This window comes from Seriola dumerili, unplaced genomic scaffold, assembly GCF_002260705.1.
Source record: "Seriola dumerili isolate Sdu_G_001 unplaced genomic scaffold, Sdu_1.0 BDQW01001051.1, whole genome shotgun sequence".
Taxonomy (NCBI): Eukaryota; Metazoa; Chordata; class Actinopteri; order Carangiformes; family Carangidae; genus Seriola; species Seriola dumerili.
The window spans coordinates 687,556-713,516 of NW_019175306.1; the positions used below are offsets into that span (position 1 = coordinate 687,556).

General features: G+C 41.8%; 1 protein-coding gene across 3 annotated transcripts in view; it reads left to right on the forward strand.

Moving 5' to 3' along the window:
• LOC111237644 (neural cell adhesion molecule L1.1-like) overlaps positions 1 to 24,892 on the forward strand; it is a 45,966-nt gene extending 21,074 nt beyond the window's left edge. Inside the window, exons 3-29 of one of the 3 annotated variants that reach the window (XM_022766808.1) lie at positions 1,117 to 1,131; positions 2,437 to 2,539; positions 3,790 to 3,959; positions 5,552 to 5,674; positions 6,922 to 7,092; positions 7,597 to 7,711; positions 9,306 to 9,490; positions 10,201 to 10,332; positions 10,783 to 10,926; positions 11,042 to 11,153; positions 12,846 to 13,006; positions 13,118 to 13,277; positions 14,002 to 14,129; positions 14,229 to 14,330; positions 15,272 to 15,478; positions 15,842 to 15,912; positions 16,781 to 17,006; positions 17,450 to 17,556; positions 18,175 to 18,442; positions 19,474 to 19,596; positions 20,063 to 20,242; positions 20,332 to 20,445; positions 21,217 to 21,366; positions 21,906 to 22,037; positions 22,161 to 22,233; positions 23,527 to 23,538; positions 24,566 to 24,892. In XM_022766808.1, coding sequence (XP_022622529.1) covers positions 1,117 to 1,131; positions 2,437 to 2,539; positions 3,790 to 3,959; positions 5,552 to 5,674; positions 6,922 to 7,092; positions 7,597 to 7,711; positions 9,306 to 9,490; positions 10,201 to 10,332; positions 10,783 to 10,926; positions 11,042 to 11,153; positions 12,846 to 13,006; positions 13,118 to 13,277; positions 14,002 to 14,129; positions 14,229 to 14,330; positions 15,272 to 15,478; positions 15,842 to 15,912; positions 16,781 to 17,006; positions 17,450 to 17,556; positions 18,175 to 18,442; positions 19,474 to 19,596; positions 20,063 to 20,242; positions 20,332 to 20,445; positions 21,217 to 21,366; positions 21,906 to 22,037; positions 22,161 to 22,233; positions 23,527 to 23,538; positions 24,566 to 24,824 — 3,743 coding nt within the window. In that variant the 3' untranslated portion in view covers positions 24,825 to 24,892. The remainder of the gene's footprint in view (positions 1 to 1,116; positions 1,132 to 2,436; positions 2,540 to 3,789; positions 3,960 to 5,551; positions 5,675 to 6,921; positions 7,093 to 7,596; positions 7,712 to 9,305; positions 9,491 to 10,200; positions 10,333 to 10,782; positions 10,927 to 11,041; positions 11,154 to 12,845; positions 13,007 to 13,117; positions 13,278 to 14,001; positions 14,130 to 14,228; positions 14,331 to 15,271; positions 15,479 to 15,841; positions 15,913 to 16,780; positions 17,007 to 17,449; positions 17,557 to 18,174; positions 18,443 to 19,473; positions 19,597 to 20,062; positions 20,243 to 20,331; positions 20,446 to 21,216; positions 21,367 to 21,905; positions 22,038 to 22,160; positions 22,234 to 23,526; positions 23,539 to 24,565) is intronic. The other 2 variants (XM_022766809.1, XM_022766810.1) reach the window with 2 other exon arrangements.
• The last annotated feature ends 1,069 nt before the right edge of the window (positions 24,893 to 25,961 follow it).

Here is a 25,961-nt window from a genome sequence, read left to right on the forward strand (position 1 = left end):
TGGTCAAAACTTTCAAAGGAGTTCATGGATCCCAATGATCCTAGTGAATGGTTGCCATGGTTATTGTTCCGACAAATATTCGCACAGGCCGGAAAGGACCTTCAAGGTCATACCAGTACTTTTACTTTTTTTTTTCTTTTCTTTTTACTGTGCATTTATGCTAACCATCTGCAGAGTATACTGCAGTATTTCAATTTGTCCATTCACGGTTTTCAGGTTAAACTTGTAGTGCAGTATGAAAGTACACATGCATTATCACAAGGTATGTTTTACAAAAATAGAAGTAAGCTAAACATCATGATGTTTTTTGTTTCAAGCAAATACTGCTGAAATGAAACGAAACAGGAAATAATTGTTATTGTCAGTGAAGTTTTTCTTCTTCCTCATCTTGTTCATTTATCTGCAATTATCTGTGTTTGCTCTGGTCTTTGTTTGAAATGGTCTTGAAAATGTGGTCTTAACAAACTTAACATTTAAACAGGTTCAACTAAGCACAAACATAAATATACTTATCCACACAATCAGGTTAGAATGATCTCTGGCCCCAGAGTAAGTTCAAAGGTCAGCAGGCTTAGCCTGGATGGTCCCAGAGGAGAGGAAGAGGGGATGAGAGGAGGAGTCAGGTTCAGTTCGACCTTCAGCCGACGACCTTCTCCTCTGGGCGGGGCAGGGAGAGGAAGACGTAGAGGAAAACGAGAAGAAGTGAGGGAATGGACGGAGGATGTATATGAGAGAGTTAATAGATGGATGAAGGAAGACAGGGAAGGTGAAGAGATGAGCGGAGAGGAGAGGAGAAAGAAAAATGAAGGGACAGATGGCTGGAGAGGGAGATGCAAAGGAGAAAAAAGAGGGGCAATATGTAAATTGATCCGGGACGCCAGTGAGTCTGAGTCAGAAAACTGAGAGGAAGGCAGATCCTTTAGACGAGTCATTATAATGTCAACGTTATTTAGAATCAAGGAAAGTCAAGAAATATTCTCTTTAATCTGCCATCAACATCAGCATCTATTTTATCAGCTCATATCTGTGAGTGTGACTCTACAGCATTTTAAACTTGCCCTTGTCTAAGTGTTTTCTTTTCTGCTCTCCTTCCACTGCTTTCGCATGGACAAACAGATAAAGTGCATAACAGTAAGTGACTCTCCTTGTTGTGACAATGAAGAAGTGTGTGTGTGCGTGTGTGTGTGTGAACTTGTGTGTGATGGCTCTCTCTTGATTGCTTGCATCACAGACACTTCATTCCCACACACCTGTCATACAGATGATGGAGGCCGTCAGTCCAATCTGTTGTACAGTTGCTGACTGTTCGTCCTCCATCATCTGTCCCTGCAGCCTCACAGTCACACAGTAAATCCCCATTCACCAATACTTGTCTTGATTTCATGTGTCAGATGGGTGGATTTTGGAGAAATAGAGTCTCACAGCAAATAATTCCTCTGCCGAGGGAGGGGTATGTAGTTATGAGCCCCCCACAGATTTAGCTAAGCTAATATTTAGCGTAGAGTATGAGATTGGTATCGATCTTCTCATCTACCTCTCAGCAAAAATTGAATACTCCAAAATGTCTCAATCGGAGTCACAATGTTACCACAAGGAAACAATAAAATCATAAACCCTTTTTTTTTTTCTTTTTTGTTTTTTGCACTGTTCTGTGTGCAGGTCTGACTGACTGTGTTCGTCACAGACTGCAGGTTAACTGTGGTTTTCTACATTTCTATCACACTTTCAATAAGCCCACTCATTTCGAAGTCCCTTAGCCAGGCACTTAGAGCAGGATGTGGTTACAATCCATTATATGCTGTTGATTTACTATGCAGGTTTTACTGTAATGATCAAACTAGAAATTTGATATGAATCATTTAGTCCTTCTGCAAACTTTGTATTTAGCCCAGCAACTTTAATGAAATGGCGAAAACTAGCAAAAACAAATGGTAGGTATTCTCATTTCATACAGTAACGTTAACAGTACTAATACTGTACAGACCGTGCTTATGTCTAAAGCACTGAAATAAAGAGAGACTGAATGACTGATTAGATTAACACTAGTTAACTAGTTTGGTAAGAGTAAAGGATAATCAGTTTATAGTTAGTTAAAAGTAAATGGTTGGAATAGATAACTAGTTAAAGGTAAATCTCTAAAAAATAAACTAAAAATATTGTTTGAAGTCAGTTTGAAATCAGTTCAAATGAACACATTTGGAACACGTGGGTGGCGTTGATGAAGGGTTATTGGAGTTCATCTGACAAGGCCGTGGGCTACGTCAGACAGTCAGGTTGGGAAACATTGATGTAGATCAATGGAGGTCTGGTCTCCCGATAAAGAAGAATGCCTGGACGTGTATTTGCTTGGCTGTACTCAATGGTAATTACTGTACGATCAGTTGTACATCCCAGAGTATTTCATTACTGTGTGTGTGTGTGTGTGTGTGTGTTCAGTGTCACAGCCTCCAGTGCTGACGGAGATGCCGACATCGTACACAGCCTTTTCTCAAGAGGACATTAATCTGCCCTGTGAGGCCACTGGTAACCCAACACCCATGTACGTACAACAGCGAGACCTGGGTTTCATTTACCCAGCGTGTGTGTGTGTGTGTGTGTGTGTGTGTGTGTGTGTGTGTGTGTGTGTGTGTGTGTGTGTGTGTGTACAAATATAATGGACAAACAAGACATATGCATGTGTCTGGCTGTTTGTCCACTTTCTCCCGCAGGCCTTTCTGTTGGCATGGATATAAATGTACCTCTAATGAAATCACAGCAATAACAAAATAATCTCTCTTCCTTTCCATATCTCTTGTCTCTTTTCTTTTCCTCCTACTCCTCCCTCCTGCTCTCTCTTACCTCCTTCCTCTCTCTCTCTCTTAAACTTCACTTTTTCTGTTTTGGAGGATAAGGCTGGTGATGTATATTTTTGTGTCCACAAATCTGAGGACAAGACTTAAACCAACAATGTCTTAGTCCATCTCTCAGCAGCCCATGGATTCCTACTGAGGACATAATAATAAGACATGAATCTAAACACCTCACAAATAGTTTTGTTTAAAAAAAACACACAAAAGAGGCTCAGTAATTTCCTAAAATCTCTGGTTACAAGTGCATCTGTTGGGGACTATTTTCAGCAGCGGATTAATCCACATTTGGTGCTTTAGTGAGTATTGCAGTATGTGTGATCATGATGATGAAAGAATACCCAATAGAGTGGCTCGCTGATGTGCTTTTAACAGTTTTGGGGCAACAAGAGCACAGAGGAATAAAATATAAGGCTTTGGAAATACAAAACTTCACAGGATTTGTTGACAATAAGAGACTAAGACGTCATATCCTTTAAGCTTTTCCACAAAGACAACAGCAAAAAATACTACCAATAATCAGGAACATTGTATAAACTTTAAAGGGATAGTTTGGGTTATTTGACGTGGGGTTGTGTGAGGTTGTTGGAGCTGAGAGCCACAGAGAGATTTGAGTGTGTTCAGAGACCAGCCAACACATTGTTGGTTCTGATCTTTTCACTGCTTCCTGTTGACAATAAGAAAAAATAGTCAGTTCACCAGTTATTCTACTTACTTATCCAGTATAATTCCAGTGTTAAAAATCTATGAAGTTATTTTGTTGTTTTGTGCCATAAAAACGAATTTACTGTCTTAATCTGTTGTTAAAATAAAAAATTTTAATCACTTGTATTGTCATTGACCACAAGATCTAAATACCTAATATTTAGATCCTCACACTCGTGGTCAAATTGTCTTTTAAATGCTGTTGATGTGGTGAAAAACTTTTCCTTCCTCTCTCTAGTTTCCGGTGGGTGAAGGACGGTAAGGAGTTTGGCTTCGAGCGTAAAGGATCTGGGACATTGCAAGCCGAAGACGACGAGCCCCTCGACGCGTACGAAGGCCATTACCGCTGCTACGCTTCCAACAACCTCGGGACTGCCATGACACAAACCGTACACGTCATCGTGGAGCGTGAGTCACACACACACACACACGTGTATGGACAAAACTGACTACTGTATAACACATGTTGATTCATAGATAAATGAAATGTTATGAAGGATGTACAGTAAGACACACACACACACACACACACACTTCCCTCTCTTTCTAGCTCTGTTTCTCTCTCCTACACACACATAAACACTCCAGTGACTCAGTGAGGTTGACTAGGGCCACCTGTTCTGCTCTCTCATCTCTTGTTACCGTGGCAACCATTTCCTGGAGACAGAGCGGTGACGTCACCCAGTCGGGAGGGTGCACAGACTGTAACAAATACACACTAGTTAGAGCAGAGAGATAGACAAAGTACAGGACAGTAGCGTAGTATCAGCTGCACAAACATCCTACTGTTCTCCCTGTAATTTTTACAGTTTCTGTTTGAATAAAAATGATTGAATCTATTTCTGAAGTTAATGTTGTCGGAAAAAGACAAAAATAAACATTACACATGTAAATAAACATTATTTGTCATAAAGTATCAGGTCTAGCAAAGCAAGATACATTAATACAAATTTCAATACAAATTTCAAATCACTTTTTTTCTGTGCTAAATGTTATTTATTAAAAATAGAAGAAGAAGGTTTTGCAGCAGCAATGATGTGATCCCTCACTGGCTTCCCACCTGTGAGCACATTATATTCTCGCAGCTGTGTACAGCACAACTGCTCCAATAAACCCACAGCTCTCTGTCTGTTCAGCAGCAAACAGCAGACAGACACAGTCAGAGAGCAGCTGGTGAACACAGTGGAGCATTTAGCAGCTAAATAGCCAGATATTTCCCTCAGGAGCTGGTGGAGACCAAACACAGAGCTAAAAGAGAGGGAATACTCATCAGGTGGACACAGCATCGCTCCAAAGGAATGATAATGTTACTCTGTCTACTGGATTTGTAAACAGGAAACTGTATCCTTGTTTGCTATATAGAAAAATCAATTAATGCAGAGTAAACCTCAGGACGTGAAAAGGTGAGACGAATCACATTATGATGTAGAATAGGCTGGGACTTCTACATATAATGCATCACTCATTTCACTGCCCCTGTGATTATGAATAATCCCAGCATTGTTTGTGAAACCCTCCCCTCCCCTCTGCCATTAACATCCCTGCTATTTCCTTTGATCAATAGTGTTACAGCAACTGTGAAGCAGTAAATGCTGCGAACAGTATCCAGTATGAAATCAACCTGTACTCAGAAAGCAAGCTTGATGTTAGCTGAAATAGAACTGTAAGAGCAGCACTGACTCATTGCAGGTTCCCTGCAGCATCTTACTGCATCATCTACTGCTTCCTGAACTAAACTGTTCCTGAGACCGAGACTGTAAATACAACAGGGAGAGAATAGCAACCACTGATGTGTTAAAAGGGCACAGGGTGATTTTTCTTGTCCTTCTTTAGTGAATCAACAGGGAGACTCAGACAACATAAGAGCTCATCAGATAAAGTCACAGTGAGAGTCAATTCAACGTGTAAGATGTCCTGATGCATTGATAATGTGTGATGTGAGCTGAAGTTCTTAACTAACAATTTGCTTTTGTGTTTTTTTTTTTTTTTTTTTTTTTTAGCTCAACCGGTTCTTCAAAAACAGCAGAAAGTACGTAAGCGAGCGTACGAGGGAGAGAGCATCGTCCTGTCCTGCAACCCTCCAGAAAGCTCCACTCCTCCGCACATCCACTGGATGGACAAGAGTGAGTCTGTCTTTCATCTCGGCTTTGTGCCTTCTGTCCAGTTTATTAGCTGCTATTGTAACTGGCTGAGAGACAGGTTTTTACTGAGATGTGTATTTATATGTTTCATGTGCTTTCATGGTAAATTCATGATAATTTAAGTCCATACAGTCATTAAGAAGGGATTAAAAATGCAATAAATAAGATGTTAAAAAAGGGTAATATTGATAAAAGGTTTGTTTAAAATATATCAGTTTTGAAATAATTTTTGGATGGAAATTAAATGCCCTTGATGTGAGGCTTTGTTTTATTTTGGAGAGAAACGAGTCACATGACCAGAAGCGAATGGTATGACCGTGGCATTGTGCATGAATGCAGAGGAGGGATGTGCGGCTCCAAAAATGACGCACACGGTCGTTGTATTTGATTTGTTATATTTGTGTATAATGCTGTCGGTGTGCTTTATACGGACAATGTGCTACCTTTTCCGTATTTTCATCTGATTTGATTTCTGTTGTGCCAACATGGTTTGGCTTGATACATGATGGACACCAGCTTAACGTGTTATAGAGCCGCTTATAGAGACACTTAAGAGACTTTAAAACAACGGAGAGACGTGTGTTTTGAACTTTTATGTTTTTTTTCTTGCAGTTTTCACTGTCATCTGATGTTAAGTGAGAAAGAGAAATAGAAAATAAATCTTCAAAAGACATCTGTATGAAGCGTGGCTATTATTTGTTGGGCCAGTGTAGCTACAGCCATTCTGTGGGACAGACAGACATTTTATCTGTATCTGTCTGTCTCTAAAATCTCCGCCCTGTTGGAAGGATTTGCATAGCTGTGCTGCATTGCAGACCATTTCCACTCAAACTAATGAATGCATCACTGTCAAGCTGATGACTCTTTATATTTTTTTTCATTTTTTATATTTCCTTTTCTCCCCCTCTCTCTCTCTCTCTCTCTCTGCCCGCCTGTCTCATCCTGATGAAATAGTACCTTTTAAGTTGTCAATTTTGTTAAAGTCAGACTTGAAAGCCACGACTGAAGTGCTCTGAAGAGTGTTCCCCTCAATTTGAAGAGAAAAAAAAAAGCTTTTTGCTTTTTTTTGCTTTACTGGTACATGTTTAGGAAACTAACAGCGTTTCTGTACCATAGCTGCACACAACATGTTACAGTACATCAAAGAGGAAAGAATATATCACATTCTTGTTTTCAATTGGCTGTGTGTGTGTGTGTGTGTGTGTGTGTGTGTGTCTTGTTTGTCTCAGGGATGGTGCACATCAAGCAGAGTGACAGAGTGATGGTCGGCCTCGACGGGAACTTGTACTTTTCTAATCTTCTGAGGAGTGACAGCAGGGACGACTACATCTGCAACGCCCAGTATTCAGCAGCCAGGACCATTCTCCCCGAGACTGCCGTTACCCTCACTGTCATGCCCAGTGAGTACACACACAAACACAGACTGCAAATCCATAAACACCCAGAAGAAGCGCTGGGTTTATTTAAGACTTAACAGACAGAACCATGAGGAACCACCACCACAGCAAATTATTTGTTTTGTCAATATTATATAAAGATTACAGAAGGAAGGAAAAACCCAAATTAAGCTTCCAGAGCAGCTTCAGTTCTTCTTGTGCAGCATTCTCCCAAAAGATATTCCTCATGTGGTGTTTTGCTGATGGTGTTAGAGCAGAGTGTTACAGTGCAAATCTCCCTGTCGGGACCTGCTCAGCATTTTTACAGCCTACATCACAGAGCATAAATAGGACGTACACTGATGATTTAGTACTGCACTCCCATAAAGTTATGGGGCTGAAAAAAAAGAGGGTTTTTTTATCTTGATTGTCAAAATCGAAGCAATAGAAGCCAAGATGTCCTGACTTTTAATCAACCTCCAAATCAATGCTCTCTCTCTCTCTCTCTCTCTCTCTCTCTCTCTCCAGGTAATGACGTTGCTAATGGTAGAAAACCCCATCTCTTTCTCCCCATTGGCACCCACAGCACAGTGAACACCCTCAGGGGTCGTAGCATCACCCTAGAGTGCATCCCCAAAGGCCTGTAAGGATCTCACTGTGCATTTGCATAGAAGTGTGTGTGCGGCCATTTCAGTGTGTGTGTGTGTGTGTGTGTGTATGTGTGTGTGTTTGTGTGTGCAGGTTGTCTGATATGCACCCTTTCACACAAACTCATTCATTCACTATCTTTTATTTCGAGCAGTAACGTGTGACCTGTTGAAGGAATGATGATGTGAAATTTCACTTCAGAAGTCTGACAACAGGTTGTAACACACCCTCCATAAATGATGAGATACAGTGATTGTAAAAATACAAGTATGCACCAGAATTTGTTTCTGAAGCATTTTAAAACTGCATCATCACTGTGAAACAGCTGAGCCAATCACAGTGACACATGACAACAAATTAAGTATTGGTTTTATATACCACAAGTCTAGAAAGTACAGAGGCTCTGAGAGGTAAGTGATTTTTTTTCTTTTGCCAGGATCTTTTCTCAGAGTTTTTTTTAAAGTCATCTGTGAAAACAGGTGACTTTTTTCCAGGTTTATAGTTCAAAAGTTGTTTCAGTTTTCCCTCGGATCTTGTTTTCACAGATGAAAAAAAAAAAGGCCTGCAAAAAAACATTTTCACTTGCCTTTCATTGCTTCCATACAAAAGGCAGCTGGTAAATTAAAACTAGTTTGGTGAATCAGATGAATTCTTCAATCAGAGGCTGCAGATTTAATAACATGTGTGTCCTGTTGCCTTCAGATGTTTACACAGTATACACACATTGGAAGAATTACTTTTATTCTGTAAGACACAAAACACAAAAACAGACAGTTACCCTCCAGGCCAAGTGGGATCCTTTTCACTGGAAACATTCTTATGCAGCGTTTCCTGAAAAGGACGTTTCATAACATTAACAATCACATGATTCCTGTCATAGTGACCCAACCAAGGACAGTGTTCCCACCAGATCTTCTTCACTTGCATAAATGTCAGATAACAAGCACTTAACGAACCGCTCAACAGGTGATAACACTCTCAAACTTCACACAGCAAGTCGGGCAATGAACTCCAACACAAAGACAAAACACGTGTTAAACCACAGATCATAATTTCACTCACACGTGTCGGGGTCATAGGTTGAGCTTGACACTTCATTATTGGTTTTGGATATAGTAGTTTGATATTTTGTGTGACACCGAATAAGGACTGAAGATCCTGGTTCTTCATGCGCACGCACACACATACACACACACACACACACACACACACACACACACACACACACACACACACACACACACTCAGACACAGGTTTGCTTCTAATCCTTTTTATTAAATCACTTCATATCTCTTCTGTTTCAGTGCTGTTTTGTGTTCACTTTAATTATCCTTCTTCCCCCCTGATAGTTCCGTCTCCATGGCGATAAATGGAGTGTCATTAACATTTTTCCATAACGATGACACGGGGTATTGCACCATTAACAAGATCATCTGTGTTCATTCAACTCTAATTTCCTCCATATCGCTCTCGATCGATCAATCTCTTTCCACCGCTCCTCCCTCTGTGATCAATCCTCTCTCACAGTCACATCCGTCTTTCAGTTTTTCTCTTTCCTCTTGTCGTCCTAACCTCTGTCTGTCTGCAGACCCACGCCCAAGGTGGAATGGAAGAAGAAGGACGGCAGCCTGGATGAAACAAGCGGCCTGGTGGAAAACAACGGCCGCTGGCTTAATTTCAACAGCATCAGCCAGAGCGATGACGGAGAGTATGAGTGTAGAGCCTCCAACCTCCAAGGCTCCATCACACACTCCTTCACCGTCACTGTGGAAGGTAGGCTGCTCCACACACAGGAACACACACACATGATGGGACTGGACATGTTGCTGTACACGTGTCATTTTATCATCAGTGAGTCACTGATATGTGTGTTTTATATTACTTGTCGATATTCTACTATATATATTCATGATTAATTCACTTCAAGTGTGCTATTCGTGTACTTTAGTATATCAATGCTACATAATTAGTAAAGCTTTATATCCTTAACTTGATTGTACTTGACTGTGCTATTCTGAGATATCAACAGTGGACTATTTTACCTTGTACTTTGTCACCTTGTTCGACTATTTATTATTCAGTTTTTTTTTATTCAATTATATTTCTGCATAATGAGTACTTTTACTTTTTAAACTTTATTTTGCTGATAATACTTCATCACTTTTATCTGAGTAATACTTTAAAACCAGGATCTCTTGTGTTTTTACACTCAAACAAAGAGCACACTGTTCTTTCTCTGCTGATGCTGAATTCATTCATTTTTCAGAATTGAATTAAATCTGAGTTGATCATATTATCACAGCTAATTTAACAATGATATAGTAATAATAATGATAATAATAATAATAATTTTTAAAGATTTTTAATTCTTGATGATTGCTTTGCTTTCATGTTTTCTAGGTTCAACCCTATTAACCTAACTGTTAAATCAACAGCTCCTCGGTGACTTCAGTATATCACAGTTGCCTGTTTTGTGTTGGCAGCGGCTCCTTACTGGGTGAAGGAGCCTCAGAACCTGCTGTACGCTCCTGGGGAAACTGTACGACTGGACTGTCAGGCCGAGGGCATCCCGACCCCCAACATCACCTGGAGCATCAACGGTCAGCTGCTCTCAGGTACGACAAGTTTTTCATGTTTTCTGTATCTTTTCTTCAACTTCTGTTTTTTTTGTTTTGTTTTTTTTCTTCAAGTAATTATGAGTTGTTGAGCTTTATCATACTCAGTGATCAGTACTTTTTACAGCGTGTTACACTCTATCATCATTTTATTGCACAAAGGTTGATGTCAGGAAGATGGATGAAAAGAAAGAAAGTAAGAAAGAAAGAAAGAAAGAAAAGAAAAGAAAGAAGGAGGGATAAAGGGATAAAGGTAGAGGAGGCGGAGCCTGTACCAGCTGCTGCTTCAACTGTTGGACTGTTAAACATTTCTTTGTTCAGTCTCTGTTTGACAAACTCACAGTATCATCAAGTCGTTCTGTCCCACACTCGTCTTTCTAACCTTTTCACCTCCTCCATCCCTCCCCCTCCTCTGTCTCACCCTCCCTCCCCCCTCCTCCCCTTCTGTAGAAGTGGATGACGATCCCCGTCGTAGTGTACTGGGTGGCGTGTTGAGACTGAGGGATGTTGAATTCGCTGACACCGCTGTGTATCAGTGTGAGGCCACCAACAATCATGGCTCCATTCTCCTCAACACCTACCTCTATGTCATCGGTATGCACACAGCTCAGAGTGAGGCTGTCTGTCCTCTCGGCCTGTTTCCAACACTTCATACCTCTAACACGTCCCTGGCTCATCCTGATGTCTCTGTCTGTCCTCTGTCTCTCAGAGCTCCCTCCTCAGATCCTCTCCTCTGATCGAGTCGTGTACAAAGTCACTGAGGGCGGAGACATCAAGCTGCACTGTGAAACCTTTGGTTCTCCACGACCACACGTCACATGGTGAGACACGCTCACACACATACGCGCAGTAAAGGGATGTCGGAGAGCTCCTGCTGTTCCCCATCTGTAATCCTAAACCTTATTCCACAAGCTGCAGCCTTTATATCTTCAGGTATTTTGTGGGTTCATGTGTTATGAGTAGAGTTACTGCGGTTTACTCTTTGGTCAACTCAAGTTTCAGAAACTTTCAAATCTTCAACATTTCGTTATCGCGGTGCATTGTGGGATAATTAGCATAAAGTGGTGGTTCTAAATGTCAACAAATCTCATGTGCAGAGCCAAACCAACACTGAATGTCTCCTACTGACAGGTTTGTCTGTGTATCACAGCCGGATGGATCTTATATACTATTAGAAAAACTGTTGCACACACACTGTAGTTTATTCTGACTCACACACACCATCCTGCTGCCCCAAATACTCACTGCAGTACCAAATGTGGATTAATTCACCACTGAAAATAGTCCCCACAAATTCTTTATTTGCTTCTGTCTCTTAAAAACCACAGCGAGTCTCTGAGCCTTCTTTAAAATTGAAACCATATACTTGTAAGGATTTAAATCTTCAGTAGGAACCAGTGAGTTCAGAGCTGCTGACAGAGCAGAGAAGTCAGAAAATGTTAAGGGGCGGACTAAAATACTGTCGACTGTAAAAATAAAGAATTGCAGCAGCTTTATGATCGTATGCTGGATTTTTATCAGTCCCTGCCATTCAGTTCTGGCCTTTACTTTGAATGGAGCAGCGCCCTCTGGTGGTTGCACTCTGTAGATCAGCGTCCCATGCAGGGGCTGACCACACCCAAGTCTGGAGTCACAGAGCAGCAAGCAGTCAGCAGCAAGTCAGTGGCTCCACGCCCGGTGATGTTATATATGATTGTTATATATATGTTGATATATACGACAGAAGAAACATGAAAACAAAGTGTTTTAATGACGAATGAAAGGACAGAGGTGTCAGAACAACAACAGTCCACTGTGGCTTCATTTATATGAAATTACAAATCAGTACTACAGGAGGGGTCGAAGCTACTTTTAACAACACTGAGGTTGTTCTTTGTGATATCTCTGGGAATTTGGGGGTTCATTAATGACATGAAAAGCAGAAAATGTTTTGATATTACACACATATTTACACATGTTGTATTTTAGGGCTGATTCTGATCTTTACACTAAGAATCTTGTTTGAATTTTGGGGAAAAAATAAATAAAATAACAACAACTTGACAAACCCAGCAATAAAGACGATAATATAAGACCACACATAAAAATATTATTGGACAGTTAAATGAATAAATAAAATGTAAAATTATGTGATTTACCAAAACTTACTTAGGTGGGAAGGGAAAACTCATGACCTCAGAATTTATAAAATCCTGGTTTTATCTCTGTTTTCACTGTAGAGGAGCAGAAGTTGCATTGTCCAGTAACAAGAGACAGAGCTTGTGAATTTTGCAGGCCTCATACATTATGCATTTATTGATCTTCCTCTATCTATTATCCATTCACTGATGAGCCAGAAAACACACTTCCACTGATGGAGATACTGGGATTTACTGCTGGTGCTGTCATATTCATTTCTGTGTGTCTAATGTTGGAATAAACCCTGAAAGACTCAAAGAAAGAGCTGCAGAAACACCTCTGATCAATGTACGCAAGGATCAATATGTTTTTATGTGTGTGTGTTTTCTCTGTAGGGAGGGTGAAGACATGGTTCCTCTGTTGTCGGACCCTCGTGTGTCCCTGCTGACCAATGGGACGATCGAGCTGTCCAGCGTCAGTCATGAGGACAGCGGAACGTACACTTGCTCCATCAAACACACCAATATCTCCATCACCGCTCACCTGGAAGTCTTCAGTGAGTCACACACAGATTTTTGGTGCCAAGACCCCAGAACCTTGTCTTGTCAGGGTGGAAATGCTTCACAGGAAAAAGTCATGACCCCGTATTTACCTGTTTCCCCCTCAGATCAAACAGTGGTACTGACGAGCCCCCAGGACGTGCGCACTCTCAGGGGAACCAGCGCTCTGTTGGACTGTCGCTTCTACAAAGACCCTCGGCTCAACAAATACCAAATTGTCTGGAGGATAAACGGACAAAAACTGCTGGAGTTGCCGGGCAATGACAAGTAAGGACTCACGCTGACATGTTTGAGTTCACAGCAAAACTAAAGCACATTAAGATCAGGTTGTTTGAGACGGTTTCAACCGCTCTGTGGGAGACGCTCAGGGAGGCGTCAGTGCACCGCTCTTTACTAAAGGTGGTGAAGTTAAGGCAAGTTTATTTATACAGAACCATTCAGACACAAGGCAATTCAAAGTGCTTTACAGAGGCATGAAAACATTAAGATGACATTAACATAGCATTTAAAACTATTTTGAATAAATAAAAATATTTAAATAAGTAATAAATTCAGGTAAGGAAAATTAGGACACCATTTTAAAAGAAGTGCTGCAGTGATTTTGGCTGGACCGCAAAAGTGGGACCAGCCCTATGACTGAGTGATGATATTTCCACTGTGGCCCTTTGCTGCGTGTCATCCTTCCTCTCTCTCTCTCTCTCTCTCTCTCTCTCTCTCTCCCTCTCACTATGGTTGAAATAAAGGCAAAAGGTTGACAAATAACTTTCTGATAAAAACAAATCTCACCTTTGTGTTGCTTGTCCAAGTCCGTTTTCTCAATTGGCTCAATAGCGTCCAGATTAGTGCACATGCAGCCTGATCCTGCCCTGAGTCAAGGAGAGCAGTGTGAGGGGACCACGTGTGGCGTTAATGGAGCAGAAGTAAATCACTGATACCATTAAACTCCTCTCTGTGTGTGTGTGTGTGTGTGTGTGTGTGTGTGTGTGTCTAGGTACACTATCTTTGAGAATGGAACCTTGAAAGTGACAAACGTCCAATCAGAAGACACAGCGCCTTATTCCTGTGAGGTCATCACTGACCTGGACAACGTGAAAGCGAGCGGCTCCATCACTGTAGTGGGTACGTCACTGTGTGTGTGTGTGTGTGTGTGTGTGTGTCTACTATTGTGTGTAGGTGTGACGGTTCAGTTTTAAACACTAACTGTTTTCTGTCCCTCAGCACGACCGGACCCTCCGAAGGATCTGTCTCTGTCTGATATCGCCGACCACAGCCTCACTCTCAGCTGGATCCCGGGACAGTCCCACAACAGCCCCATCGCAGGTGCATTACACACACAACACACACACACATGAAACATGCAGCCATGTTTTTGCTAAGCTGTATTCAGTTGTCATCTTCAGATGTCAGTTTTGAAAAAAAAAACTACAGAACAAAATACAGCTGTGAGACCACATCTGTGCTGTTGGTAGACATCTGTTGGCTTTAGCTCGTAGACGTTACACTGCAGCTAGTATTAGGAAGAGAAACTTCTAGTATTGGAAGGGCAAAGCAGTCCTCTGTCAGGCAGCTGATGAATGCCATGATCAATCAATCATTCAATCAATCAATCAAACAGACAGGACGCATGAATTCCCTCCTGTTCACCTGTCCAAGATTCACCAAACAGTAGTTACACACCAGCTCTGCTGCGTCAGTGAAAAACTCAAAAGTTCACTCACAACAAAAAGTACAAAATTTAATGTTTTATTCTCAGGACCATGAAAAGAGACTGCTGTTTTTTTTTTCTATCTGAAATATTAAAACATGATTCATTTTCCATCCAAAGCTTGAAACTCTACACACTCTGATCATAGACAAATGTTTTACATCTAGAAGCCATGAGCTCGCAGTTACACTGAGAGCTGTAGTGTGACCACCTTATTAAAATCCTGAGGTTGCCATATGCGAGACAGAGAAGTTCCCCTCTTTGGATACTGAACATTTCCCGCACGTTATTTTGTGATTCGTTTATGTTGATCTCTTCATTCACTCAGAAACTGTCTGTATAACTGGAATCATCTGCTGGTTATTACAAAGCTACTACCTGTATTTGCTTTGTGATAGGATTTAGAAGTTTTGGTGACACATGACATGCACTATGCAATGATTTTGCCTTATACCCTCTGGGTTATTGACCATGACCCTCTGGCATTTCTCTGACTTCTCTGCTCCTAACATTTTAAAGTGGTATCAACATCGTCATGTCTGTGTCTCTCTGTCAGAGTTCATCGTGGAGGCCCAGGAGGAGCAGCACACAGAGGAGGGGAAGTGGAGGTGGGAGGAGTGGAAGCGAGTGCCCGGGGACTTCAACCACCTGCAGCTTAACCTCCACCCCTACTGCACCTACCGCTTCCGGGTCATCGCCGTCAACGAGATTGGACCCAGCAACCCCAGCAAGCCCTCGCAACACCACCGCTCGCCGCCTGCTGGTGAGTGACACCAGAGGCTGGAGCTGTAACACTGAATGCATTAAGATTACATCATTCTTGCCAAGAGATGAGAAGATGGACCCAGCAGCCGGTTAGCTTAGCACCCAGCCAGGAAATAGTCTTTTTACACTTCAGCTTTTTATTTGTATAGATTAAACAGCATCAGTCCAGCTGTTTCCCCCTGTTTCCGTCTTTATGCTAAGCTAAGCTAGCTGCCTGCTGGCTGTAACTCCACACTGAAGGGACTGATATGAGAGTGGTAACAATCTTCTCCTCTAACTCTATCTCAAGAAAGTGAATAAGCACATTTATCAAACTATCACTTTAACATGAGATGTTTTCTGTCTGTCTTTCTTCCTCCAGTTCCTGACTTCAACCCCACCGGTGTGCGCAGTGACTCCACGGACCCAAAGACTCTGGTCATCACATGGAATGTGAGTACATGAGTCTGTGTGTATCGGTGTGTTAGCGCTGGTGTGTGCACATGCATGTAGTGGTGGGAAGTAATTAAGTACAGTTACTCACATTAATTTTATCATTAATTAATTGCCCTGTATCAACCTGCAGACAGGAACTTGTTCGTCTTTCCTACGTCAAGATGTGAGACTAAAGGGGGCGGAGCTTCTGCTGTCAGGGCACCACAGCTGTGGAACAACCTGCCTGATGAATTTAGATTAGCATAATCTGAATCTTTTTCTAAATCGCTTATAAAAACACATTTCTTTCATGAAGCTTTTGAATAATCTTTTAAATATTTCACATATTTTTGAATTGGTCATTTGTCTTTCTATTTTTATTGTGTTCTTATTTTTTACCTTGAATAATTTATCTGCATGTTTGTTGTTTGTTTTGTTATTTTATCCTTGTGAAGCATGTTGTAATCTCTGATTTTGATAAGTCCTTTATAAATAAACTTTATTATTATTACTATTATTATTATCATTATTTTAATTATTACAGTTCTGAGGTATTTGTACAACTAAATACTTGAGTATTTCAATTTTATGTTACTTGATACTTTTTATACTCCAGGTCTTTATACTCCTCTACATTTCAGAGGGAAATAGTGTCTGTTTACTTCACTACATTTATTAAAATGCTTTAGTTATTAGTTATTTTAGCTGTGCAGTAAGAATATTCCTGTACTCGGGGATATGTCTCATACTCATGTCTCAAACACCAGTTACAATAACAAAATGATGAAACTGGTCATTTACCGTTACTTAGGTGAAAGGATCCACCTGTACGTACATGCACACCGAGGTGAATCCCAATCCCTTTTATATTCCTGTGTCTTTGCAGGAAATGGAGAAGCACTTGCATAACGGCCAGGACTTCCAGTACAAGGTGTCATGGCGGGAAGCCGGGGAGACAGGTGTACACTGGAACTACAGCTACATAAAGTCTCCGCCATTCTTGGTGAACAACACAGGAACCTATACACCGTTTGAGATCAAAGTCCAGGCCGTCAACTCGCTTGGAGAAGGACCGCCACCAGAAGCTGAGATCGGACACTCTGGAGAGGACAGTACGTCACCTGAAGACTTCGGGTCTTTTACTCCAGTGACAGAGGCAGAAACATTGTGATGGGATGTTGACCAGTAGTTGGGAGGTCGCCCTCTGCTGGTGCCTTCTGAGTTCACACCTGATGTCATTCATATATTTAGTTCATTCGTCAGTTATTTAAATGTCACTGTCACAAAACTGGATGGTACAGACCCACACATCTGATTATTATACTTTAATTTAATTTAATTAATTTACAAAATGTAAAATGTAAAAATACACCACATAACTCATGCAGAAAGGATCCCATGGAAAAGTAGCATAGAGGACAACAATTATAACATGTTCCTCAATTTAAATTATAATGCTGTTTTGTTGAATACTTCCATATTTTTATTCTTACTGCAAGCTAATTGCTCATCCCCTCTCTCTCTCTCTCTCTCTCTCTCTCTCTCTCTCTCTCAGAGCCTGAGGATGCTCCCACTGGAATTGAAACTACAGTGTGGAACAGCACAGTCAGAGTCAGGTGGAACGAAGCTCAGAACATCCGAGGTCTGCTGCTGGGATACAAGGTACGGGTTACTACAACTCAGCCGCTCATCCATTATTCTCCTGAGCCAGAGAAGGAAACTGAGTTTGTTTGTTCTCTGTTGAATCACGTCAGAAACACTCTAATGTTTTCATCAGTTGTTGGTCCTGTTAGCTGCTTATTAGGTAAAAAAGATTAACATGAGTAGGGAAGAGCTGATTTTGTGATGGCTATAGCACCCCCATGTGGCCACTTTTATGATTTCACTTAAACGCAGTCTTCAAACAAAACTCATCATATTTTCATAAAGTTTGGTACAAAATTTATTCATATTAAACAGAGAAACGTTGTTCATTTCTTTTCCTTCTGATCAGCTGCCATATTCTTGCTCATATTTCCTCACATGAGTTTAATAAATTGCCAAAATGTTTGAACTCATTTGTACATTTATGACATTCAGACACGAGGATTCACAAATAAACTCCAAGTGATCCTCCAGACTTTTAATGGCCTTTCATGTAAAGGTGACATTACAGCAACAAGGCAGGGCGGGTTTATTTGTCTCATACAGACAAAGACAATTCAGTGCTTCACTTGATGCATTAGATTAATTTAAATGGATATAACTCACTGGTCTGACTTGAAATCCCCCCCCCCCAAGATCCACATCAAGAGGTTGGGTCCCCAGGTTGTTCGGGACCGGAGGTCTCTTGGAAAACTGCACCACGGAAAGGGGAAAGAGGACAGACTGGAGCGAGGGAAGGAAATGGACAGAGAGAGCAGGGAGGTGGTGGTCTACGGCCAGAAGACCTCGGAGGATGTGCTAGGGCTGCAGCTGTTTTCTCGGTATGAACTGACCGTCACTGCCTTTAACAGCAAAGGGGAGGGTCCCCACTCTGCGCCTCACCACTTCAGCACCCCAGAGGGAGGTAAGTTTAAATGAAAAGCTGCGTTTTGGTTCATATGGTAAAGTTACAGTGAAGCTGGGCAAACACGTGTTTTTATTATATCACGAACACTGTGTGAAGTCGCACTGCATGGACAGAACCTTCGACCTTGATGCTCACATAACCGGCCACAATGTGGAGCTCGCAATGACCACAACATGTGAAATACAACTGAAGTCAACTGCTGTTCATAATGGACCTTCTGAAAGCAGCCATCAGATCGTGGAGCAGCTCAAACAGCTGAGTAAAATATCTGACCTGCCAGAAATCAAACCGATCATTGACGGGTGTCGTGCTCCCCTCAGAGTGAATCTCAAACAACAAGTGATCTGGCAAAAATTCAGTCCGTTTCTAAAATGAGTCAAGGACGATCAGTTCAGGAGCCAGTTTCACAAAGATAGACTTTGACTGTGGCTCAGATATAACAAACAGTCAGATTTCAGATAGACGTCTAAATTCATCCGTTGCACAAAGCAGCTTGACTATCTTAAGTCTGGCTGTGGTACAATGAATTCTGGGTAAATTAAGACTTTTTTCAAAATAAAAAAATGTCAGAGTGAGGAACTGCATCCAACCACAGCCGAGTGAAAAAATAAAAATCTGATTTGGAAAAAATCACTGTGATCTCTGAAACTCCCTTCTCTTTGCTCCATAACAGTGTTAGCAAACCACAAATTATGAGTCATGTTTTACCCGTTTCACTGCCCAGCGGCGATGTCTTTGATTGTTACCATGGTAACAGTGGTCCCAGGCCTGAGTTAGCTTGGGGTAAGGTGTCTAATGTTTTTGGCTTAAAATTAGTCAGTCTTTATTTTTGCGAAACAGTCTGACTTGCATTAGACGGATCAATGAGCAATATTAAAGACTGGACCAACATTAAAGACCAGTCTGAAATATGTTTGTGAAACCGGCCCCAGGTGTAAAGCCTAGTCCGTATAGTGTGTGTCCAGCTTCTTCACCTGCTAATATTTAATTCTGCGTGTGTGTGTGTGTGACTGTGTGTGTGTGTGTAGCTCCTGGTCCTCCTGCATCACTAAGGTTTGAGAGCCCGACAGAAAAATCTGTAGTCCTATACTGGACCCCTCCAGTTGAAACCAATGGCATTCTGCTGGGATACATGGTGCAGTACGAAGAGGGTAAGGTTTTAAACTGGAGTGTTTAATCTTTTCATGTTCTTGTCAAGAGTTCCTACGTCCTGGAAGAGCCATTACAATTAAAAAAGAAAATTGTTGAAAATAAATTATATAAATAATGTGTGCAAACAAAACATATCAAATGACAACATAAATACATTTTATGGCAGTTAAAGTTTTATGCATTGTTACACACCAAAACTCACTGTGTGAATCCTTGAGGACTGAGAAATGTGTTCCACTCATTCAAACACAATTGCAATTGCACTATTTTTTTAACATTTGAAATCCTGTATTGTGTGTATTGGCACATTACTGCCACCTATAGGTCAGTGGTATAGCGTAAGACCATCGGCAGAACCATGTATTTAAAAGCTGCACTACAACAGTGTAAATCTGACTTCAGTAAAGGTGCGGTAGTATCAGTGTAAGTAAAGTACATGAGTGCTGGTTTGTGTTTCATCTGTAGAGGTGGAGAGCAGAGACAACCCGTTGCAGATGCAGATGGAGGTCAGTGACCCCAGTGTGACTCACATTGTGCTGGACTCTCTGGAATCCAGCAGCCATTACATCTTCAAAGTGATAGCACGCACCGCAAGTGGATACGGACTTCCCATCACACAGCGGGGCGCCACCCTGCTTGACGGAGGTGAAATTACTGTGCTTCATTTAAACACAGTCAAGTGCTTATGTTTTGTTATTTTTTTTCATTTACATTCTTTCTTTCTTTCGTTCCAGCTCCTCCGTCGAACATCACCATAGTCCAGGGTAACACCTTACTCAACCTGAGCTGGGTGCCCGGAGAGCGAATCAGGAATCACGGCTTCCACATCTGCTACCTCAGGAAGACCCGTGAGTTTACTTTTCTGCTTGAAGACTCCAAGAGGGAAATGGAGGAGGAGAGGAGGATGTTACTATCAATTATTAAATGAACACATGCTTAAAAGCTTTGCATCAGTTACCTGTCATTACTGCTTAAGAGGCGGAGACACCTGCAAGATCAACATCTGCCTGAGGGAGAATAGAGAGCTGCAGCAATGACGTATTTTTGTCGGCCAACCCCGATATTAGAGTCGATTAGAGTCACCCTGGTTCCCTCCGCAAAAAGCCAATAGGATTTTTCCATTGTCTTTTAACTTATTATCAGATAATCTTCACTAATAAACACCACTTTATGGTGTTTGAAGCCTAAAAACAATCAGTGGAAGTAAAAACAGAGACATGAAAACTTAAAGAAATCAGGGCTGGGGTATTTGCTGTCGCATTTTATGTTGCAGAACAAAACGTGAAAATGTGATGAGCTTGTGTTAACCACAGACATTATTTCAGTCATCTAACAAAGAACCCAGAGACTCCCGGATGACGTAACGGGAAGTGTTAAAACGTTAATTGATTTCTAGGTTTTAAGACTCATTTCTGCAGCACTACGTTATTAGGAGGCAAAGAAAAGGAAAAGAAGAGATAGAAGAAGAAAAAAAGCAGATGAGAATCAGGAAGAGAGTGAGAAAAATATTCAGCGCTGCAGAGTATGGTAGAGACACACAACTTTATTAATCTGACATTTGTTTGTGTGTGTGTGTGTGTGTGTGTGTGTGTGTGTGTGTGTGTGTGTGTTTGCTGCAGCCGGGGCCGATTGGCAGGAGTCAGAGGTGGTGAACTCCACGCAGGGTTTCTATTCACTGACAGGCCTCCAACCGGGGACTGAGTACCATCTGAAGATCAAGCATGGAAACGACACCCAGTGGGAGAATGTGACATGGACCGTGGGACCAGGTGTGAATGCTGCATCCTGCAAAATCAAACTCCTTAGAGATCAAGATGTTCCTCACAACTCCAGAACTGAGAATCATCACGTTTTTAAGTTGTCTTGAGTGTCCCAGTAATTCACAGGTAGTTGTGTGTATCTCTGTGGATACACCGCAGACAGGGACTGCTCATGGGTAGTTCTGCATAGTTTTAATGGTGCCATCAGCTGTCTTGATTTTCGTCTGAGGGGGGTGCGTTAACAGCAATACTGTTTTCATTCACAAATTAATTCCAGTCACTTTTACGGCAATGCTCAGGGTAGTTTACTATCAACGGAAGCCAACACTTCCTGTAAACATTCACATTAAAAGCCCACATATAAGGGAGTTTGCACTGACCCGGGGACGGGAGAAATAAGCCTCCAAATAAGTGCCTGGTTCTCTCTGGTCACTGTAACTATTTGAGAATTTACAATAAGCAGATGAAGGAGTCCAGCAGCACCTGCATGAAGATCACTGGTGTTAATCCTGTACTTGTATTGCTGACGCTCTCTCTCCGTCTCTCAGTGCCGTCTGAGATGCCCGGCGGCTTCGCCACCCAGGGTTGGTTGATAGGACTCATCAGCGCCATTGTGCTGCTCGTGCTGATCCTGCTCATCCTCTGCCTCATCAAACGCAGCAGGGGCGGCAAATATGCAGGTAACAACACACTGATGTGCACAGCTAAATACACACACACACACACACACACACACGCACACTGTCACATACAGGCTCTAGTCTATAGTCAAGAGTTTGACGTCAAGGTTTTTTTTCCCACAGTGAAGGACAAGGAAGACAAGGAGGTGGACTCTGAAGCTCGGCCGATGAAAGATGAGACCTTTGGAGAGTACAGGTGGGTCTTCTCTCACTCCTAGTCATAGATGCCAAATTTTAAACACATGAACATTAATACAAAGTCTAAAACCTGCGAAAACAGCGTCACATCAATATATGATATCAGGCTTCATCACCAGATTTCAGGCTGATCCAAGAGCAGTGTGCTTCAGCTGTTTGACGTCTGGAAAAACATCCTCCAGCCAGTGTTAGAGACAGAGAATCCGTCAGAATATCTCCCTTTTAAAATTGAAATCATATCAAGTCGTCTCTCTCTGGAGTCAAACATAACGTCTACATGCTACATGTTTAAAAGTCTTAGTTGTGGTTTTAGCAGCTTGAGAGACGTGTCTGTTTCCGTGTTTAACTGAGTGAGAACCACAGCGGCATCTAAACAAACCACTGTGCGTTTACATGTAGGAGGAGCTGCTGTCTCACTCTGCATGTGATACAATACTCATGTTTCTGCTTTATGCAACATTTGACTGACAGTATCCAAATGAGGTCATCTATGTACACGGAAAGGGGAATTAATGTAAAAGCATCATGAAAGCAAAACATTTTCTCCCACATGATTTCAGATTTCAGGAGAACATGGGACGAGTGATGACATGTGTCCCTGCAGAGCCAAACACAGACATTTAATTTCAGTTGGACTTTAAATGTATTGTATAAAGTAGCAGAAAATGGAAGTACCGTAGTAAAGTACTCCAGTTTCACAGCCACTGAACTCAGGCTTCTCTTTGCTGTAAAGTTGGTCTTTCAACATGGGAGTCTATGGGGATTGACTCGCTTTTGGAGTCAACTGAAGAAGTGCAGTTTTTGGTTCTTCCAAGTTGGCTCCATTTCTCAGCCTCGGAGGTTGCCGCTTGGTTTCCTCTCTGCTGCCGACTCTCCTCATGATCGCAGAGCCGAGAGAGAAGAGCGCACTGCACAACACAAGAGCTACTGATTTGATTAACACTGATTAAAGTTCTCACTGACACACCCACTGAAATCATGTTCCTCCTAATCCCACTCAGTTTCCTGCCTCTGGCACTGTGCTGCTTTATGTTCTGTCCTGTAAGAACCTGAGGGTTTTCATTCCAAAATTAAACATTATTATTTTTAATAAATTTTGATATATTGTCAATATAAGAATAATTTTGTCATTTACACTTAGCTTATACAGTATGTTCAGGACACTATATCAACTTTATTTTGGAATGAAACCTCTAAATAACATTTTATTTAACGTTTGTAGTTGCTTGTTTGTCTCTAATGTTCCTCCTCTCCCTCACTATCCTGTCTTCCCTCACTGCTCTGCCTGCAGATCCCTGGAGAGGTGAGGACATTAACCTCCTTTATTAGCTCTTACATGCATGTTTCATGTCGTGTGAGTGTGTTGTGATGGTGTGTCATTAAATTTAGTTAAACCAATCACATAACAGTAACTTCATGGAGCTGGTTTTTGCTTTTTTGGGTTTTGTTGTTGTCATTTTTAGGCATGTTAAAGTTCCTCTCCAGACATGTTTTAAAACTCTGTAAAAATCCTCTGCGATTATTAATATTTTGTTTAACGTGGTTTTCCAACATAAAAAACTGGGGCTGAAGCACATCTAATCTTACTTCCTGATTGAGAAATCTGGATCAGGCCTTGTGCCCCGCCCACCACCGCTGCTGCTTGCTCCAGGTTGACAGGTGAAAGAGCAGAGAGTATAAAGATGGTTAGAGGAGGAAACAGAGAGACTCAGCCACATGTTTGAGGCTCAGTCAGTCCCAGACTCAGATGAGGAGTCTGTTGAGACCAGAATCAGAGACTAGCAGACGTATCAGAACAGTTAGTGTAGTTAGCATCTTTTATTTGTTTATGTTGTTTGTTAGCTTGTGACTGGCAGTGGCTGACACAGTGGCTGGTTGTGCTAATGGTAACTTTGGTTCTCTGTACTGACAAGGTTTAAGGTGTATTTAGCCCCACCCCCTGTTCCCACAAGTTGACAGGATTGGTTCCTTAGGTTTGTGACTTATGAAACCCTGGCGGTCTGAATCTGTTTTTATCATTGTCATATCATGTCATTGGTTCACTGCAGTTCAAGGTGGAAATACTCAGTCATGGTGTTGATGGATTATTTCACTCATGATATTTTTCTTTTATTATATAAAAAACATCATGTGGATGTTAACAAGGTTAAACACTGGATTTACATTGGAGGGGATCTTTAAGCACTTTAGACCTTGAAGAGAAGAATGAAATTTGTTTTTTCACCCTGTACAAGATCTGTGCTGTTTTAAATTCTGTGTGAAATCAAGGATCACTGTCTCAGCCTCCACTCAGCTGATCACTGACAGTGTCTCTGTCTGTCGTCTTCCAGTGATGGAGATGAGAAGCGCTCGGACAGCCACCCGTCTCTCTGTGGGGAGAGTAAGCTGGGCAGTGACGACTCTCTGGCCGAATACGGAGACAGCGTGGACATCCAGTTCAACGAGGACGGCTCCTTCATCGGCCAGTACAGCGGCCGGGGACCAGTTCCCCATGGCAACGAGAGCTCCGGTCCCGCCTCCCCCGTTAACGCAATCCCACCTCCCCCCATCGCTCCATCCATGTCGAGCATCCTGAACCGGCCCAGCTAGACAAACACACACACACACTAACATACACATTACAAACACACACACACACTAACAAACACATTACAAAAACACACACACACACACACACACACACACACACACACACACACACAAACAAACACACACAAACACACACAAACACACACAAACACATACAGAATACCTGCCTGCAAAGAAAACACCAAGGGACAGACCACTCCTGACTCCACTGCCTGTAATGTTATAGTGTAAGAACACACACACACATATACACACACACACATACACACACACACACACACACACACACACACACACACACACACACACACACACACACAGTCTCAGTACATTCCACAGGTTTATGCAGTGAAGCTGTTTACAGGATGTCTCATCTTTTCTACTCCAAGTTTACACACACACACACACACACACACACACACACACACACACACACACTCATACACCTAAACATACTAAATCAGCCCTTCACTCTTCTATACCTGAGAAAGACAAAGGGAGGTGGAAGGCAGGAGAGGAAGAAAATGGCAGGTGTGATGAAGAGTGAGATGAAGAAAAGGGATAAAAAAAAGTAGTGGAAGTCGTTTCTTCATTCATCTTTGACCAAAGTGTCTCCCACAAATTATATCACCCTGTACAAACATTTAAGTCTCATTCATTTCAAATCATATTCAGTTTTTTTATACAAACGTCACATTTTCAGTTATGTTTTTACTTTTTGTGCATCATTATTAAACATCACCACTGTGTGTCTTTGTTTCTGCTGTTTTCCAGCTGTTCATATGTTTGTGTGCATGCGTCTGGGAATGATTCTGGTATTTGTTGATGTGTGTGCGGCTGTCAAACCTAAGATGCATGCTCCTCCCTGAGGCACTTATGAACTGTTTAGTTGATATTTAGCATATGAGGTTAAGGAGTGACAGTGTTTGTGTGTGTGTGTGTGTGTGTCTGCGTGTGTGCGCTCGTTGTGTGATTGTTCATGCTCTCCATCCCTGCCTGTTGACCTGCAGTGATGAGAGATCTGTTGCCTTAAGAGAATCCAGTTGAGCCTCCTCTCCTCCATCTTTCTGTCTGTCCATCTGTCCATTATCCATCGCTCCTCACACACTCATTCCTTCTCCATCATCCTCCGGTTCA